A 15,420-nucleotide genomic window follows, 5' to 3' on the forward strand; every position below is an offset into this window, starting at 1 on the left:
GTGATATTTGTATGATGCTGCATATCCATGAAACTCCGCTTTGTGTGAGGGTCTTGAATCCAATCATGCCAGACCCTCAACCATGATTGAGGCAAAGGAGCGGCGATATTGCGATATTATTGGCGAGCACACTGTCCATGAAGTAGATGGCTTCACTCTGGGGCACGAGATCTAACCCCTCTCTGGTGTATAAAATGCCCGGTCATTTCCTCCTGCTCCCTTCACTTATGAGACCAGTCTTTTGATCCTCAAGCGAATTTCACAATTCGATTTGGCCATCACAATGTATTTCAGTCTTGTTCTTTTGGCAGCCCTTGCTGGGCGTGCCACTGCCACCCCTTGCCCACCCTGGATGGGCGTAATGCGCTCTTCATGGGCGTCGGCTTCTACCAGACTGGATTCTGTTCTTGCTGAGATGTCTACCATATCTCCTAGAGGGCTAACAGCTCCTCCTAATGGCGCTTCCTCTTCCGCTCCCGCTGCCACCGGCACTGGGAAAGGGACTGCTGCAACCTCACCAGCCACTGTTGACGCCGACAAGGTGTCAACGACTGAGGCCGCCTCTTCTTCTACAACCTCGGCCTCCCCAGCCAGTGTCTCCTCAACCGAAGATGCGTCGGTGACGCAGATTACTACAACTATTACCGTAACCCCCACCGTCATTGCTTCTACATCAGCCACTACTTCTACATCGACCGCTGCTGCATCTGCCGATGAGACCGCTGACGACGATTCAAGTCTGGAACGCCGTGACGAGGATAACGAGAACTCTGAAAAGCAGGTTGATGAAAAAAAGGACCCGGAGAGAAGCTCTAAAGAAGTGGCCCTTGAGCTGGAGGAGGCGTACGACCTGCAGGACACTTTCAAAAAAGCCGTCCTCAAATGGGCTGAAGCTCAAAAGGAGCACGAGAGGCAGCGGAAGGTTCTGCGAAAAATTGAGGCTGAAGTCAAACGCAGGATAAACAGTGCCCTTGATTTGGTGAAAGAGATCAAGGACAAGGAAGATTCTGCGATGATAAAGGAGAAGGAGCAAGCGAAGACAGAGGAGGCGAAACCCAAAAACATCATCAAGCGCGGTGAGGGAGATGGTGGCGGATGTGGATGCGGACGCAATACCAAGCGCGGGGAAGCGCAAGATGAGAGAGATGGTCGTGGATGTGGACGCAAGACCAAGCGCGGAATCTACGGATATCCTTCGCGCAACAAGCAGGATATCGGAGGTCCCAAGTATGTGCAGGAGGAGGACGAACTATACGACAGTATTGGAAAGCAGCTCGAGAAAGGCCTTGCAAAGAAAGAGAAGAAAGACAGGCCCATATACCTGATCACTGAATCGATGAAGGTCTACAAATGCTCCAGACCCAATGGGTGCGACCTGTACGATTTCCAAAACATCGACGTGGAAGCCGACAACAGACACCATTTCAAGCAAGTCGGCAAGGTGACCCAAACAGACAAGCAAGAAAGACTACCCGAAAAGGGGGCAAAGAAGGAGAAGCAAGACGAACAAAAGTCTGAACCTGAACCTGATAGCCCCATGCTTGCTGGTGGAGACGAGAAGAAACAATACGAGCGCATCTCAGCACTCTATATGCAATACCGCAGCATGCTTGTCAAGCCCATCCAGAAAGACCTCGATCCTATCCTCAAGAGCTCCAAGTACAAGGAAGACAAGGAAATGGCGGCGCAGTACCAGGAGGGCAACGAGCGAGAGCAGCGTAAGCGACTGACCCGGCTCTACATGGATTATCGCTACATGCTTGTGTCCAAGTGGCAGAAGGCACTTGACCCTATCCTTCATGATGGATCTTCCGATTAGTTGAGGGCATGGATTTTTACTAGGCCCTGAGTTGGGAAGATTGACAGAGAACTGTTAGTAATTAAAAGAATTTGCTTTCAGTTTTTGACGTGTTCCACGAAAGATCATAACAGGATTCAGATCGGGTAGGATGCATCAGGTTGCCAAACGTTTGCATGCTTTAGGGTCTGCATGCTGACCGCAGATATGAACTTGGTGCGGAAGACATCCTGTAAAGCGTGATGCTTGTCGTAACTCGTAGATTATACCTGATCGGTAGGAGCGGCCGAGTACGTGACGGTAAGAAAGATGGACCAGCGTGTTCAGAATGGAGAGTGAAGCAGATGTCAGGGGGCTAGAGAACCAAGTAGAAAGTCACTCGCAAATCCCAAGAAGAAAGCGGCACTTCTGAACGGCAATTCTGTCTTGTCAAGACACAGTCGGGTCAATAATGGGCATGGAAGTGAACTTCATGTAGCAAGGATCAAGTTGACTGAGGAAGAACCAAGCAACACTCAACCGTATGGAGCATGTTTCACACTCTTACAGTGTGCTTAACACTTTATGAATCGTCTCCTGTTTTTGATAAAAAAGATTTAACAAATTGAAGGGACCCAATTATGTCCAGGAAGATGCACGTCTCGTCTAGAATGTCAAATCTTGACCACAAAAATTCAAACTCAGTCAGGGTAGTAGCAGGGACACGATTGTACACTAAGGATCATATCGATGTTAAGGAAGCAGTTGAAGGGTACAACTTATCCACAAAAGACCACGCCATAATACTTGTACGTCGAGGTTTGACGGCACGGGAGCCGTTAGCAAGGAGAACAGTAGCCTGAATAGTAATTGCACACCATCCAGGCATGCAACAACGTCCAGAAACGTAAAGAAACCCCTCAATGGAGAAGTTTGAATCGGAAAGACGGACAATATCACGATGCCGAGTCGAATGGAGGAAATTGATGCTTCAAGGTAGTAGAGGTAGAGATAGAGGTAGAGATTCTGTAGGATGGAATGTCGTTGACGGAGTCGAGGCTTAGCTTCATGCACGATTCGTATAGCATACCCTGGTCAGGTGCGCAAGACGGTTAGGGCGATATCCGCACAAGCGAGCGATGAGGCTCAAAGGTGAAGGGCAAGGCATAGATTGTCTGGGGGAATGGGGATGCTTGAATTTGGTGTCCAACATCAAGATGACATCCCTGTCAAATCGCTATACGAATCGTGCATTAGTGTGGAACTCTATGATTGGTGCGTAGAATTATCTGGGGCTGAACATGCTGAGTACCTGACAACCTGGTGATATCCCACCAAAGTTCAAGGTACCTCAATTTCCATCTGCATGGATCGGCTGCTTTGCCTGTCAAGCCTTGACGCTGATAGGCTGTATCCCCTGAGGGAGATTGCCCCGAAGGCGGAAAGAGCGAACGCGCCAATCGTACAACACGTTTTCTTATTCGGATCCTCCATCGCGAGAATTGAATTTAGTTGCCTTCCATTGCAGTATGGCTCCGGGTTGGTTGGCCATCGCACGCCCCTCCACTAATTTTCCCTTCTAATTAATTACTGTCGGGTACTGTTTTTTTTTTCTCCCCTGATCCTACAGAAAAGAACAAGATTGATATATCATCATTATCAAAGATTGTCCACTGCGGATACTCAGCCTGATCGGGGATATTTTCTTCACTGCCCTAGTCCTCGATTGGAGGTCGCCGTCACCGCTCGCTCCTCTTCATGGTCCACCCCCTACACTAACTATTTGTTTTGTTTGCTTCCGAGGGAGGGACCACGTCTGCATTTGCATTGCATCCGCATCTTTCGTCAACCCAAAGTGCAACTGAGGTGCCCAATTGCTTCTCTTGTCTCTGCTTTATGCGCGCACTGTGAGACAAGGTCGAGCACAGTCTGTTGTCAAAGCCTGATTGACAATCGGGCTCCCATCTCTTTCCTAGCCACGTCTGCAAATATATATAGGTTCTCTTGAACCCCATTGTTCAAGATGTCGTCAAGATATTCTCTACGCCAAACGCCTAGGTTTGTCTACCTTTGTTAAACTCGACGACATCATAGACTAACATTGCGTTTACAGGAAGAAGGAACTCTTCGAGGGCATGGTAGAGACCCCTACTCGTCGTTCACGTTCAGCGCGCCGCCAGACTTCTCAACCCCTTTCAGACGTCGAGACCGACTCTCCTGTTGAACCAGTCCCCCAACCCATACGTCGACGAACCGCCAGATTTACAGAAGAACTCGACGACGAGACAGATTCTGACAACATGGGAGCTGTTAACAGAGCTGCCAACGGCAAGACCAATGGTCATGCTAATGGCAATGGCAATGGCTATACTAATGGAGACGTGACCAATGGCCATGCCACCAATGGCCATGCCACCAATGGCCATGCCACCAATGGTCATGCTACTAATGGTCATGCCACTAACGGTCATGCCACTAACGGCCATGCTACATCCAACGACGCTTCTGGTGCGGCCCCTGTCCAGGCCGTCATGGAGAAGAGCGAGGGCGTTTCTCACGATCCTCATGTTGTCGATGGTTGGAGACCTGGCCAGGACGCCAAGATCGACTACTCCGGAGAGTTCGAATTCGGTGGTTCTCTCGGTACTGCTGCCATGATGACTCTCTTCCCCGTTCTCATGTGGTATATGTGGATTGGTGCTACCTACTACGACGGCAAGTTTCCCACCAGGGCAGAAGGTCAGTCTTGGGGCGAGTTCGGCGCTCATCTTGCCAACCTTGTCTACACTGGCGCATACCCCCGTCTTCAGGTCTGGGCTTGGTACTGGTCTTATCTCATTGTTGAGGGTGCTTTTTACTGCCTTCTCCCTGGTGTTTGGGGCTATGGTAAGCCTCTCCCTCACGAGGGAGGCAAGCAGCTACCTTACTACTGCAACGCTTACTGGAGTCTCTACACCACCCTGGCCTGCCTTGCTGGTCTGCACTTCTCCGGTCTCTGGCCTTTGTACAACGCCATTGATGAGTTTGGCCCTCTTCTGTCCGTCGCTATTCTGAGTGGCTTCCTTGTCAGCATTGTCGCCTACTTTTCTGCTCTCTGGCGTGGCAAGCAGCACCGCATGACTGGCTACCCCATTTATGATTTCTTTATGGGTGCCGAGCTGAACCCCCGTATGTTTGGCATTCTTGACTTCAAGATGTTCTTCGAGGTTCGCATGCCCTGGTACATCCTCCTCATCCTCAGTCTTGGAACTGCCGCTCGTCAGCACGAGCAGTACGGCTACGTTTCTGGTGAGGTTTGGTTCCTTGTCATGGCTCACTTCCTCTACGCCAACGCCTGTGCCAAGGGTGAGGAGCTCATCATCACCACTTGGGACATGTACTACGAGAAGTGGGGTTTCATGCTCATCTTCTGGAACCTGGCTGGTGTTCCCCTGTCCTACTGCCACTGCACCATCTACCTCGCCAACCACCACCCCGATGTGTACCGCTGGAACCGTGGTATCCTCGCCGCCATGTACGTTGGCTACCTCTTCTGGTACTGGGTCTGGGACAGCTGCAACAGCCAGAAGAACCGCTTCCGTGCCATGGAGAAGGGCAAGCTTGTCCTGCGCAACACCTTTCCCCAGGTCCCTTGGCAAACCCTTCACAACCCCAAAACCATCGTCACACCCCAGGGAACTATCCTGGTTGACGGTTGGTACGGCCTTGCTCGCAAGATTCACTACACTGCCGATGTGTGGTTTGCTGTTTCTTGGGGTCTGATTACCGGTTTCGAGAGCCCCTTCCCCTGGTTCTACCCGGTCTTCTTTTGCTGCATGATCGCTCACCGAGCCGCTCGTGACATTCACCGCTGCCGTCGCAAGTATGGTGACGCCTGGCTTGAGTATGAGCGACGCGTTCCTTACCTCTTCATTCCTGTAAGTCTATTTGCCATTTTCTCAACTCGTTTCTAACATTTGTCAGTACGTTATCTAAGGAATTGTCGAAAATTGCATTGAGCCTATCAAGCTTATTTCTTGAAGGACCATATTCGCATCCATTCTTATCACCCATTGGCTCTTATTGCCATCAATGGTGTTTTGTTGAACGGGCAAATGTGCAATAGACTCAAGCACAAGACGCCGCATGATAAACAAAAGGGGTAATCTACGCATGAAGAGACGAAGAGACGTAATACGAGAGGAGGTTTGAAGGCTGGACACGAGGTTCCAATGATTTTGGAAACGATCGGACTTCCTTCGGGGGTTCTTAGACCTTGTAATTATTATACTTGTTTATATACTTGCTATTATTAGTTTTGGTTAGAAGAAAAATAATGTTTCAATCATTCCAAATCAACAAACAGTCACAAGCCGACGCAACAATACTACTGGCACCAAGTATTGACGTGTATCAGTGGTCGATGCAGTGTTACGTTGACGTTCATAGCTCAACAGTAAATAATAACAAATGCAATGCGAGAAACAATTAGCAATAGCATACACTGATTACTCGAGTTCCCTTCACCGTCTATGATGAGAAGCCACCCAGAGAATAACACGCGCATTGACAGTATTTTACAGAAACCATACTCATTGCATACCAGCCCCCCTCTTCTTCCTAATAAAAACATAACATGTGCTCGAGTCCATTATCCCATTTCCATGCGCAAAAAGGGCAGATGCAAGATCAACCCTGACCATGCGCCCACGTCTCCAATTCCCTGCTCCTAGACCCTGATCCAGAACAGGAAGCAGGGAAAGTTGTAACGCCATATATGATCACATTCATTTATGCCATGCCAAAGAACAGCTCGTGTCTTTGAGTGCGTTCTTGTCAAGCTGAGTTCCAAGCAGGCGTTGTCGTGTTGGTCCTCTAGCAGACAGCGTCGACGTTGGCCTTGGAGTTCATGAGCAGAGCAACAATAAGACCGTAAAGACCTGCGAAAGAATGTTAGATAACTGGAGGCTTTCGAGCAAGCAGAACAAAAGGACGTACCGAGGACTTCAGCGAAAATGAGAATCAGAATCATTCCGACGAAGAGACGGGGCTGTTGGGCAGTTCCTCGGACACCAGCATCACCGACAATACCAATGGCGAAACCAGCAGCGAGACCTGCAAGACCAACGGAGAGACCAGCACCGAACTGAATGAAGCTAGTGAACAAGGGAAGATCCTGCTTGAGACCATCGGAGATAAGAACGGAGACGACGAGACCGTAGATACCAATAATACCAGCCATAATGACGGGAACAATGTCTGTAAGAGTTAGTATTGGACTGTTCCCAAAATGCCGATGCTGGAGGGTTGCGTACTCTTGACGATCAAGTCGGGGCGGAGGACACCCATGGCGGCGATACCGACACCAGACTTGGCGGTACCGTAAGAGGCACCAAGGCAGGTGAAGACAATGGCGCAGGTGCAGCCCATGGCACCGAAGAAGGGCTAGATGAAGGTCAGTCATATGCATTTCGATGGTAAACCGATATTGTCGACCGCCTCACGATGCGAAGTTAGGCGTCGCGAGGTGACGTCGACGGTACGGATGACGTGGTGGACTAACCGAGTAAACGGGGCTACAAAGGCGCGCATGTTAGCTTCAATCATCAATAATAATGTTATGCGAGGCCATATCGACAGTTTTTCGCGTTAGACGATGATGCCAGAAGCTCCGTGTGATGCATAGGTAGCTTGGTGATGATGGGGGCAAGGAGGCGCGCAAGCACATACCAAAGTTCGCTAACCATCTTGACTGTTGTTACGCGAAATGGAGCAGATGTCAATCGGAGAAAGTCTTAGAAAAAAAGGCGTAAGATGCGTAGAAGCGGCGGACGAGCTGAGTTATCGGGAGATGAATTCGTTGAACGACGGGCCGGTTGCTTGAGACGAAGATGTCGAGGTAAGGTGTGCTTGTTAAGGTCTCATTCCAGGTTGGCGTCTGGTTGGCGGCAAGTTTTGCTGTACTCTGGTAGGAGGGAGAGCACGGGGGAACCTTACATAAGACGCCACGGGGCTCCAGCTGTTTCGGATTAAAGATAGACCATACACTAGGTAGTTACTACTGTACCTGGTGGATCGGTGAGTCCAGTGGATTCTGAAAGCCTCGCATGCACCAGCCACACAAGGCTCGCCGCCACAAGTGAAATTTTCCGCCTCGGCGCATATGCTTCTAACTTTTTTTTTTCTCTTCCTCTTCTCTTGACTCTGTCGATACATTTCCAACCCACCATTCCCAACATCAATCTTTAGTCCTCGGGGCGAGCCAACGCAAGGAACCCTGAATTATACCATCTTGTACGTTCGGTACAGCCACCGCCGGCCCGCGAATATCTCAACCGCCTTCCTCAGACCAGCTACTGACCGCCCGTCAATAGAATCTTTCCTCAACGCAAACCTCGGTTTTAAATCTTCAAAATGTCTGAGAGTGCTGCCTGGCCCCTTGCCGATCAGAAGCTCGAGCAGGAGCTTCTTGATCTCGTTCAGTCTTCTCAGCGTAAGTGCCCTTCGAGCTGCTTCATGAGAGATTGTCGCTAACTTCTTACGCAGATGCTCGCCAGCTGAAGAAGGGTGCTGTAAGTGTTGCCTAGTTTGCAACTACGTCTCAACCCTTACTAACAACGATGTAGAACGAAGCCACCAAGACTCTCAACCGTGGTGTTTCTGAGCTTGTCATCCTCGCTGCTGACACTCAGCCTCTCGCTATTCTCCTCCACCTTCCTCTTCTCTGCGAGGACAAGAACGGTAAGCGCAATTGGTCAATCGACATGTCGATATGTTTCTAACTTGTGTCTGATAGTCCCCTACGTCTACGTCAGCAGCAAGATGCACCTCGGCCGCGCCTGCGGTGTCAGCCGTGCTGTCATCGCTGCCAGCATCACCAGCAACGACGCCAGCGAGCTTGCCGGCCAGATCCGAGCCATGCGTGACAAGGTCGAGCGCCTCGCTATCTAAGATACCCAAGGAGACGAGGAGGAAAGCAAAAGATGGAATTATTTTCGTCTATGGGCAGACGGTTCTGAAAGGCCGTTAGTTGACGCTTAGATCCGTTGCAGACTTTTGATGCTTCGGGCTCATGTATCTGGTGCAATGATTGGTGTGTGAAATTGAGGCCTTCTTTGGGTAAAATAGTAATATCATCAACTGTCTCGACGAAAGCGCAATACGAAAACGAGCTAAAGTGGATATGTCAAATTATTTTCTGACGCGAATGCGGTTTCGGCGGCTCTTTGGCGCTATATACTGTACAGTGGTCACAGCGAACTGCCAAGTTATGACGTCTCCACTGCCAAAATCGATTAAACTGATGCGGTCATATCTGACTTCTGTCAAGTGAACTGCAGCTTCCATCCATGCCCTAGCTCTTTCTGCCGCTGGTTTGTAACTCAACTTTGTACCTCTTCTTGTTGCTTGATCGTCAATCTCTTACTATCGCTCCCCTGTCGTTGCTTCTGAGTGCCCATTTACCATCGCTAACAAAGTTGCGTGCCCCGCACAATGCCTGCCATCGCTCGCAAGCTCCTCATCTGCGCAGCGATTGATGGGCTTGTAATACAACCTCTTTCTTCCAAGGGCCAACGACCTTTTCAACCCGTACGAGTTAAATACGGAGACGCGTCAATCTCTCATGTCCCACGCGAACATGTGCCAGACGATTCCAAACCGGATTCGTCGTTCGAAGCTTTCGGAGTGATTGGTATGCGATCTTGTGGCGCTTACGAGCCTGACATCTGTCATGTAAGATCCAGACTAATTGTTTTGGAAATTTAGGCCTTATCACTGTATCAAAGTTAAGCTACTTGGTTACCATCACCCGGCGCCAGCAGGTCGCACAGATTTGCGGTCAACCCATTTACGTCGTTACCGAAGTCGCCGTCACCCCTTGTACGTCAAAGGGGGGTGCTGAAGAAGCCATAAGGAGAACCTCGGATCACTTATCACGCCAATCAAGAGACTCGGGGAACGAGAGTGATATCAGCGAAGAAGACGTCGAATTTCCTTACAGGGCATCAGATGAAGTGGACGACGCTGTTATTGAGGACGGCGATGCGAGGCCCGGTTCGGCCAGGAGTCGCGTTGCTGAAGATGTAATTCGCAGAAGGGGAAGCTATGGCCGATTTGCGCAGCGCTGGTTCAGCCGAAGTGGCTGGACTTTGGATCAAAAGAGGAACATGGGCTTGAGCAATGCTCCAAAGGTTCCAGAAACTGGTTCTACCGCAACTGAGACCTCAGGCCAGACTCAAGAGGGCCTTGAACAAGTCGCGCCCAGTGAGCCTGAACTTTTGCCAAAATTGCTGCGAACTGCTCAAGTTCTCTTCGGCTCATCCCGAAGTTTTTACTTTTCTTATGATTTTGATCTCACTCGTTCTCTAGACGAGAGATCTGTGCCTCCAAACACTGAGACTCCCTTGCATAATCAGGTCGACGAGGTGTTCTTTTGGAATCGTCACCTCTTACAGCCATTTACATCAAGTGGGCAAGATTGCTTGGCATTACCGTTGATGCAAGGTTTTGTGGGACAGAAGACCTTTGTCGTGGATAATCAACCTCCTCAAAATGATGACAAGGGCAAAGACTCGGTCGAGCTTTCCGATCTTTCGCCTTCAAAAGAGCACCCGGACTTCCCAGGACTTGGAAGTTCTAGGGCTTCTATTGATCTTCGCCATTCGGAGAAGAAGTACCTCATAACAGTGATTTCGCGCCGGTCCACGAAAAGGGCTGGTCTACGATACCTACGCCGAGGCATTGACCAGGACGGTTTCGTTGCGAACATGGTAGAGACTGAACAGCTTCTTTCCACACCTACCTGGGATCCTTCCTCAAACATATACTCATTCTTGCAAGTAAGGGGCAGTATTCCTCTTTTCTTTACACAGTCCCCGTATGCTTTCAAGCCCACCCCCATACAGCAACACTCCAAGGAGGCCAATCAAACTGCATGCCGTAAGCATTTCGAGAGCCTGTCTAGGAATTATGGAAAACTTCAAATAATCAACTTGGTGGAAAAGCATGGGGTCGAATCGATTATTGGTTCTGCATACGAGAAAGCGATAGAAGAAGTCAACAAGGGGACAGCCCAGGATCACGAGATACCATTCGAGTGGTTTGACTTTCATGCGGCTTGCAAGGGCATGAAGTTCGAAAACGTCAGCATGCTTTTGGATCAGTTAAGAGATAAAATTGAGAGCTTTGGTAGTACCAAACAAAATGATGGTAAGCAACTAGCCCGACAGCAAGGCGTCTTCAGAACCAACTGCATGGACTGCCTTGATCGCACCAACGTTTGCCAGAGCTCGTTCGCGAAGCATATGCTTGAAGTCCAGCTCAAGGAGGAAGGGTTTGATATGAGTGCACAGACTGACCAGGTCACGGCTTGGTTCAACACCCTCTGGGCAGACAACGGCGATGCAGTTTCAAAACAGTATGCGTCAACAGCGGCTATGAAGGGTGATTATACAAGAACACGGAAGAGGGATTATCGTGGGGCTCTGAATGATTTGGGTCTCGGTCTTGCAAGATACTACAGCGGGTATGTCATGTCCTCATGTCTTCGGTTTGTTGATTGACTGCTAACCAAAACAGCATGGTCAATGACTATTTTAGTCAGGCAGCCATTGATTTCCTCCTTGGAAACGTAACGGAAAGGATTTTCGAAGAGTTTGAAAGCGATATGATGACAAAGGACCCAGCCGTTTCTATCACCAAAATGAGAGAACTGGCTGTCGAGCTGTGCCAGAAACGAGTAATAGCTGATGAGAAGGAAGAGTTCCATGGCGGATGGGTGCTCCTCAGCCCAACCACACCCGACACCATTAGGTCTTGGCCGCTGGAAGAAGTTGTTCTTCTACTAACAGACGCGGCTCTCTATTCGTGTCGTTTTGACTGGAAGTCCGATAAGGTATCGTCCTTCGAGCGTGTTGAACTCGACAGCGTCACGGGTATCAAGTACGGCACTTATATCACCTCCACAATCTCCCTTTCCCACGTCGACGAAATTAAGAATGCCGGTTTTGTGGTGACGTATAGTCCCGGCAAGAGTGATATTCGACGTACCAACACACGGACCCTTTCAAGTCACGGTGCAGTGCCAGGGAAGGAAAACCCAGCAGAGCAAAAGGATGCTAGCTTACCAGCCAGCTTAGCCAACCTGCTTACAAGCAAGACTTCTTCAGCGTCGCCTCCAAGCGTTCGCCGTCTTGTCTTCAAGGCAACCAACATGGATTCATCCGTCGCTGTCTTGGGCGATGATGGACCGAAGCAAACAGAAACCCAGCAGGTATCCACGATCTGTGGTGATATTGAGCGACTGGCGCTGGAAAGACAACCAAGGCATCCGGAAGAAGAGCGAAAGACTCTTGTAGAGACAGGCTCCATCATTTCTCTTGAGGAGGCGAAGAAAAACACAGGTCTGCTGGAGCAACTGGGACACTCGCTCAAGAAGATGGTATGGGCATGATTGATCCCATCGCTCGACAAATGACTTAGATGATCGACCAATAAATAATAATGGCATAGATAATACAAGACATGATACCGATGCATTGCTCGAATGGCACTCTTCATCAAATTGGTTTTTGCAGACGGTACAAGTGCATCTGATAACGCATGTTCTCCAGGGCGATCGGATAGGATAGGCTTTCTGAAAGACGGAACCAGATAGAGTCGTCCGATTCTAGCTTCTCCCATGAGTATCCAGGGGTATCGGTTTCAAGAAGAGTATGGTCGAGTAGCCATTGCATGGGGTATTTCTTTTTCTCTTTGCCCAGGGCTGCTTCGGAGTAGCTGCCCGGACTATCCACGACGAGAACGAGACTACCCGGAGCGAGTACCTGTCCCAGATCTTTTAGGAACTTGGTCGTCTTTCCGATTCCCGCCGTCGTATACAATTCATTGAGTGTGAAGAGCATGGTCAAGAGTATAGGTACCTTGCCGTTGGCGCATTGAGCCGAAAGTGAATCGACTTCAAGGTTCAAGACATCTTTCTGGACGAAACTGAGGGAGAGCTGATCCTTTTCCAGTAGTGGAAGGTTAGCAGCTTGACGAGCTGCAGAAGCATACTTGGAAATTGGTAGCGGGTTGATAGTGCTCGATTCTAGGAGAGAGACGACCGGAGCCCAAGGACCCGAATCGAGCAGTGTCAGATGACCATTAATGGACGTGGTTTGAATGTAGGAAGCAAACGCAACGTGCTCAGCAGCACAGCCACCGACAGATAGCATATGTAGAGAGGCATTCCGTGTAGTGCTGTCAAGTTTGAGATCCTTGATGGATTCCAATCCACCACCAGTATCGGGTTCCAGCTTGTCATTCTCATCCGCAGGAACTTCACCCTGGTTCTGGCAAAGCTCTGATTCTTCGCGTGCTGGCTCCTTGTTAGGAATCAGAATACCATCAAGGTGATTCTTGATGCTGAGTAGCACCGTCGTATAGCAAAGGGCTCGTGTGGGGCTCCATCGAGCAGCATAGGCTTCAAGATAATCCTCCCTCCCAAAAGCGGTAGCAAACTCCCTATTGAACAAAGCCTGCTTTATTTCCTGGAGCAGTATTGTGAAGTCATCTGAGGTGAGTGTCTTGCTGAAAGCGCTTGAGAAGATATCTAGAAGTCGCTGCTGCTCTTCTTCGCTTTGAAGAGCTGGTGAAGAGACTTCTGCTGGCGGGGCATTTGACTTTTTGCTGCTCTGCTTTGAAGGCTTGGACGAAGGAGCAGCCTTCTTAGTTGGGCCTGTTTTCTTGACCATTTCTTCCTCTAAATTTTGATATGTCTGATTTTTGTTTTAGTTCATTGGTTGGGCTCTCGTTGGTAGGAATCGTCGGTTGCCGGTTGATTTGATATTGGAAGAAATATCTCGGACATATTTTCCCGATGAAATCGACAACCCCACTTCGATCGAGGACTGCCCTAGAAAGTGAGCTGGCGGTTCTTCGGTGAAAGACAGCGAAACCAACGGTGAGTGTAAGTGAGCACCCGAGATCGCATGGCATACCTAGGTAAGTACCTAGGTAGGTAGGTAACCTTAGCAATCAATTGTGAGTATTACCACATCATATCTTGTTTCCCGTTCACAATTTGTCACGAGTGGCAGGCGGCCGCGAAAGTTCTGATCGGGGGACTGGAAGCTCTTACATAGAAATGTCATATCATTCATCAGCAGTTACGGCATCATTGATAAACATTGGCATAGTTTATCCTTTACCGTGTTGGGCTGAAAGTTGCTGCATGTCGGCACCACACCTTGACATCTTGGCTGCTCCGTCTTGTCTTGTCTTTTCTTGTCTTGTCTCGTCTCATCTCATCCTTTGTTTCTTCAGCACCGGTATCGCTCCCCATCAAATTTCCAATCCCCAGCCTTAAATACGATAAAGGCGTTAGCTTACTCAACCAGTTGCGGCTGTGACATATAACATTAGCCGCACCTGTAGAACAGCCAGTATACGGCATTGTATCCGACTCAATAGGAGCAGTCGGAGTTGCCCCTCTTGTCCTCTGAACCCCTCCATCGTGGGGGGGGTCATGTTTTAGGCGTACCAATTCAAAACTCGTTGGAGTTTCTAGATCACCCATTGAATGGGCATTTTTGCCTGTTTCAGTGTTTGATTGCCGGGCAATTTAACCAGTAGGCGACAGTTATAGCCGCAGCTTTGGGGTTGAGGGAAATAAAAGCAGTCTAGATAGGTTGTACAAATGGAGGCTGAGATACGGGAGGGTGGAATCATCTGGCTAAGCGCGTTTAGTAATATCTGGTGTTTACTTACACCACTGTACTGTACCTATGAAAAATTTCACTATCGAGGCCAAGAATCGCCAGCAAAGCATCTAGCTATGCACGGTTCACATGCTGGATATATTATCAAAGAAATGCAATGCAATGACGAAGTGGCCACTCGACGTCACAGCAGCGAGAATTTGTTGCAAGCAAGTGCCGCCGTTATGGAGATCCATGGATATTCATGGATGGATGCTGATGAAAGAGGGTCCACAGCTGTACCTGTCTGTAGGTAGAGGCGTGTCTTTGTAAGGTGAGGCAAGACCCTGAAGTCAACCATGACCATGCCAAAAGGTCTGTCTTGAGCACGCATTGAAACCGTAGCCTGTGACTGGTACAGAGAAATACTTTCATCCCATCCCATCCAATTTAATCATGCTTTGATAATAACAGCTGTCATGAGAGAAAGGAAACCAAAAAGTAATTAAGGCAAAAGGAGGGGCACTGTTACCCTCCACTGGGTTGTTAGGTTGGCGTCACTGATGATACCCCCCATCTTAGTACCTACAGTACAGGCATCCTATCCCCCACCGGGAGTCTCCACTCGGCGTGTCGCCGGCCACATTGACCTCGCTCGGCGGCGACGGCGGCGGGCTTTGGATTGGATTCTCTGTGTTTGGTGAGCTTGAATCTGAGTTTGGCTGAGGACGAGGACGAGGACTCGACAAAGTGAAGCTGTCGGCCTACCCTTTTGGGGGTGGCTGGTTGCTAAGTCGCTACAGTAGGTACTCGAATTAGCATTAGATCCGGTTCAATAGTTCAGGTACTTGGTGCACCTCAAAAGTTTGGAGATATCATGGGACTAATTGACTGCGGTGGGCATCAACATCAACATCTTCATTCACCCTCGACAATTAATTAGGAACAATATTTGCTAGAATTACAGCAATTGATCACTTACCG

At 49.3% G+C, this 15,420-nt stretch overlaps 6 protein-coding genes across 6 annotated transcripts; 4 read left to right on the forward strand and 2 right to left on the reverse strand.

Moving 5' to 3' along the window:
- The first annotated feature begins 240 nt into the window (after nucleotides 1-240).
- B0J16DRAFT_334069 (uncharacterized protein) lies at nucleotides 241-2,017 on the forward strand. The gene has a single exon (XM_046126924.1). The coding sequence runs from the start codon at nucleotides 284-286 to the stop codon at nucleotides 1,817-1,819; it is 1,536 nt and encodes a 511-aa protein (XP_045986881.1). The 5' UTR covers nucleotides 241-283; the 3' UTR covers nucleotides 1,820-2,017.
- Nucleotides 2,018-3,800: 1,783 nt separating this feature from the next.
- B0J16DRAFT_354070 (ergosterol biosynthesis ERG4/ERG24 family-domain-containing protein) lies at nucleotides 3,801-5,752 on the forward strand (the record flags this gene model as incomplete). The annotated part of the gene is made up of 3 exons (XM_046129350.1): nucleotides 3,801-3,835; nucleotides 3,891-5,694; nucleotides 5,741-5,752. The coding sequence occupies 3 exons, from the start codon at nucleotides 3,801-3,803 to the stop codon at nucleotides 5,750-5,752; spliced, it is 1,851 nt and encodes a 616-aa protein (XP_045986882.1).
- Nucleotides 5,753-6,560: 808 nt separating this feature from the next.
- Nucleotides 6,561-7,586, reverse strand: B0J16DRAFT_68127 (V-ATPase proteolipid subunit C-like domain-containing protein). Its single transcript, XM_046134286.1, has 5 exons — nucleotides 7,487-7,586; nucleotides 7,320-7,332; nucleotides 7,072-7,201; nucleotides 6,755-7,015; nucleotides 6,561-6,696 (listed from the first exon to the last, which is right to left on the reverse strand). The coding sequence occupies exons 1-5, from the start codon at nucleotides 7,501-7,503 to the stop codon at nucleotides 6,632-6,634; spliced, it is 486 nt and encodes a 161-aa protein (XP_045986883.1). The 5' UTR covers nucleotides 7,504-7,586; the 3' UTR covers nucleotides 6,561-6,631.
- Nucleotides 7,587-8,170: 584 nt separating this feature from the next.
- B0J16DRAFT_380870 (50S ribosomal protein L30e-like protein) lies at nucleotides 8,171-8,707 on the forward strand (the record flags this gene model as incomplete). The annotated part of the gene is made up of 4 exons (XM_046131108.1): nucleotides 8,171-8,249; nucleotides 8,303-8,328; nucleotides 8,383-8,497; nucleotides 8,553-8,707. 4 exons carry the CDS (start codon nucleotides 8,171-8,173, stop codon nucleotides 8,705-8,707), a joined length of 375 nt encoding a protein of 124 aa, XP_045986884.1.
- A 322-nt stretch (nucleotides 8,708-9,029) lies between these two features.
- Nucleotides 9,030-12,262, forward strand: B0J16DRAFT_68137 (SacI homology domain-containing protein). The gene is made up of 3 exons (XM_046134287.1): nucleotides 9,030-9,449; nucleotides 9,524-11,282; nucleotides 11,336-12,262. The coding sequence occupies exons 1-3, from the start codon at nucleotides 9,251-9,253 to the stop codon at nucleotides 12,207-12,209; spliced, it is 2,832 nt and encodes a 943-aa protein (XP_045986885.1). The 5' UTR covers nucleotides 9,030-9,250; the 3' UTR covers nucleotides 12,210-12,262.
- Nucleotides 11,818-13,745, reverse strand: B0J16DRAFT_68263 (uncharacterized protein). The gene has a single exon (XM_046134288.1). The coding sequence runs from the start codon at nucleotides 13,489-13,491 to the stop codon at nucleotides 12,316-12,318; it is 1,176 nt and encodes a 391-aa protein (XP_045986886.1). The 5' UTR covers nucleotides 13,492-13,745; the 3' UTR covers nucleotides 11,818-12,315.
- Nucleotides 13,746-15,420: the final 1,675 nt, after the last annotated feature.

This window comes from Fusarium flagelliforme (assembly GCF_020744385.1).
Source record: "Fusarium flagelliforme strain FIESC 12 MPI-CAGE-AA-0113 chromosome Unknown B0J16scaffold_2, whole genome shotgun sequence".
Taxonomy (NCBI): Eukaryota; Fungi; Ascomycota; class Sordariomycetes; order Hypocreales; family Nectriaceae; genus Fusarium; species Fusarium flagelliforme.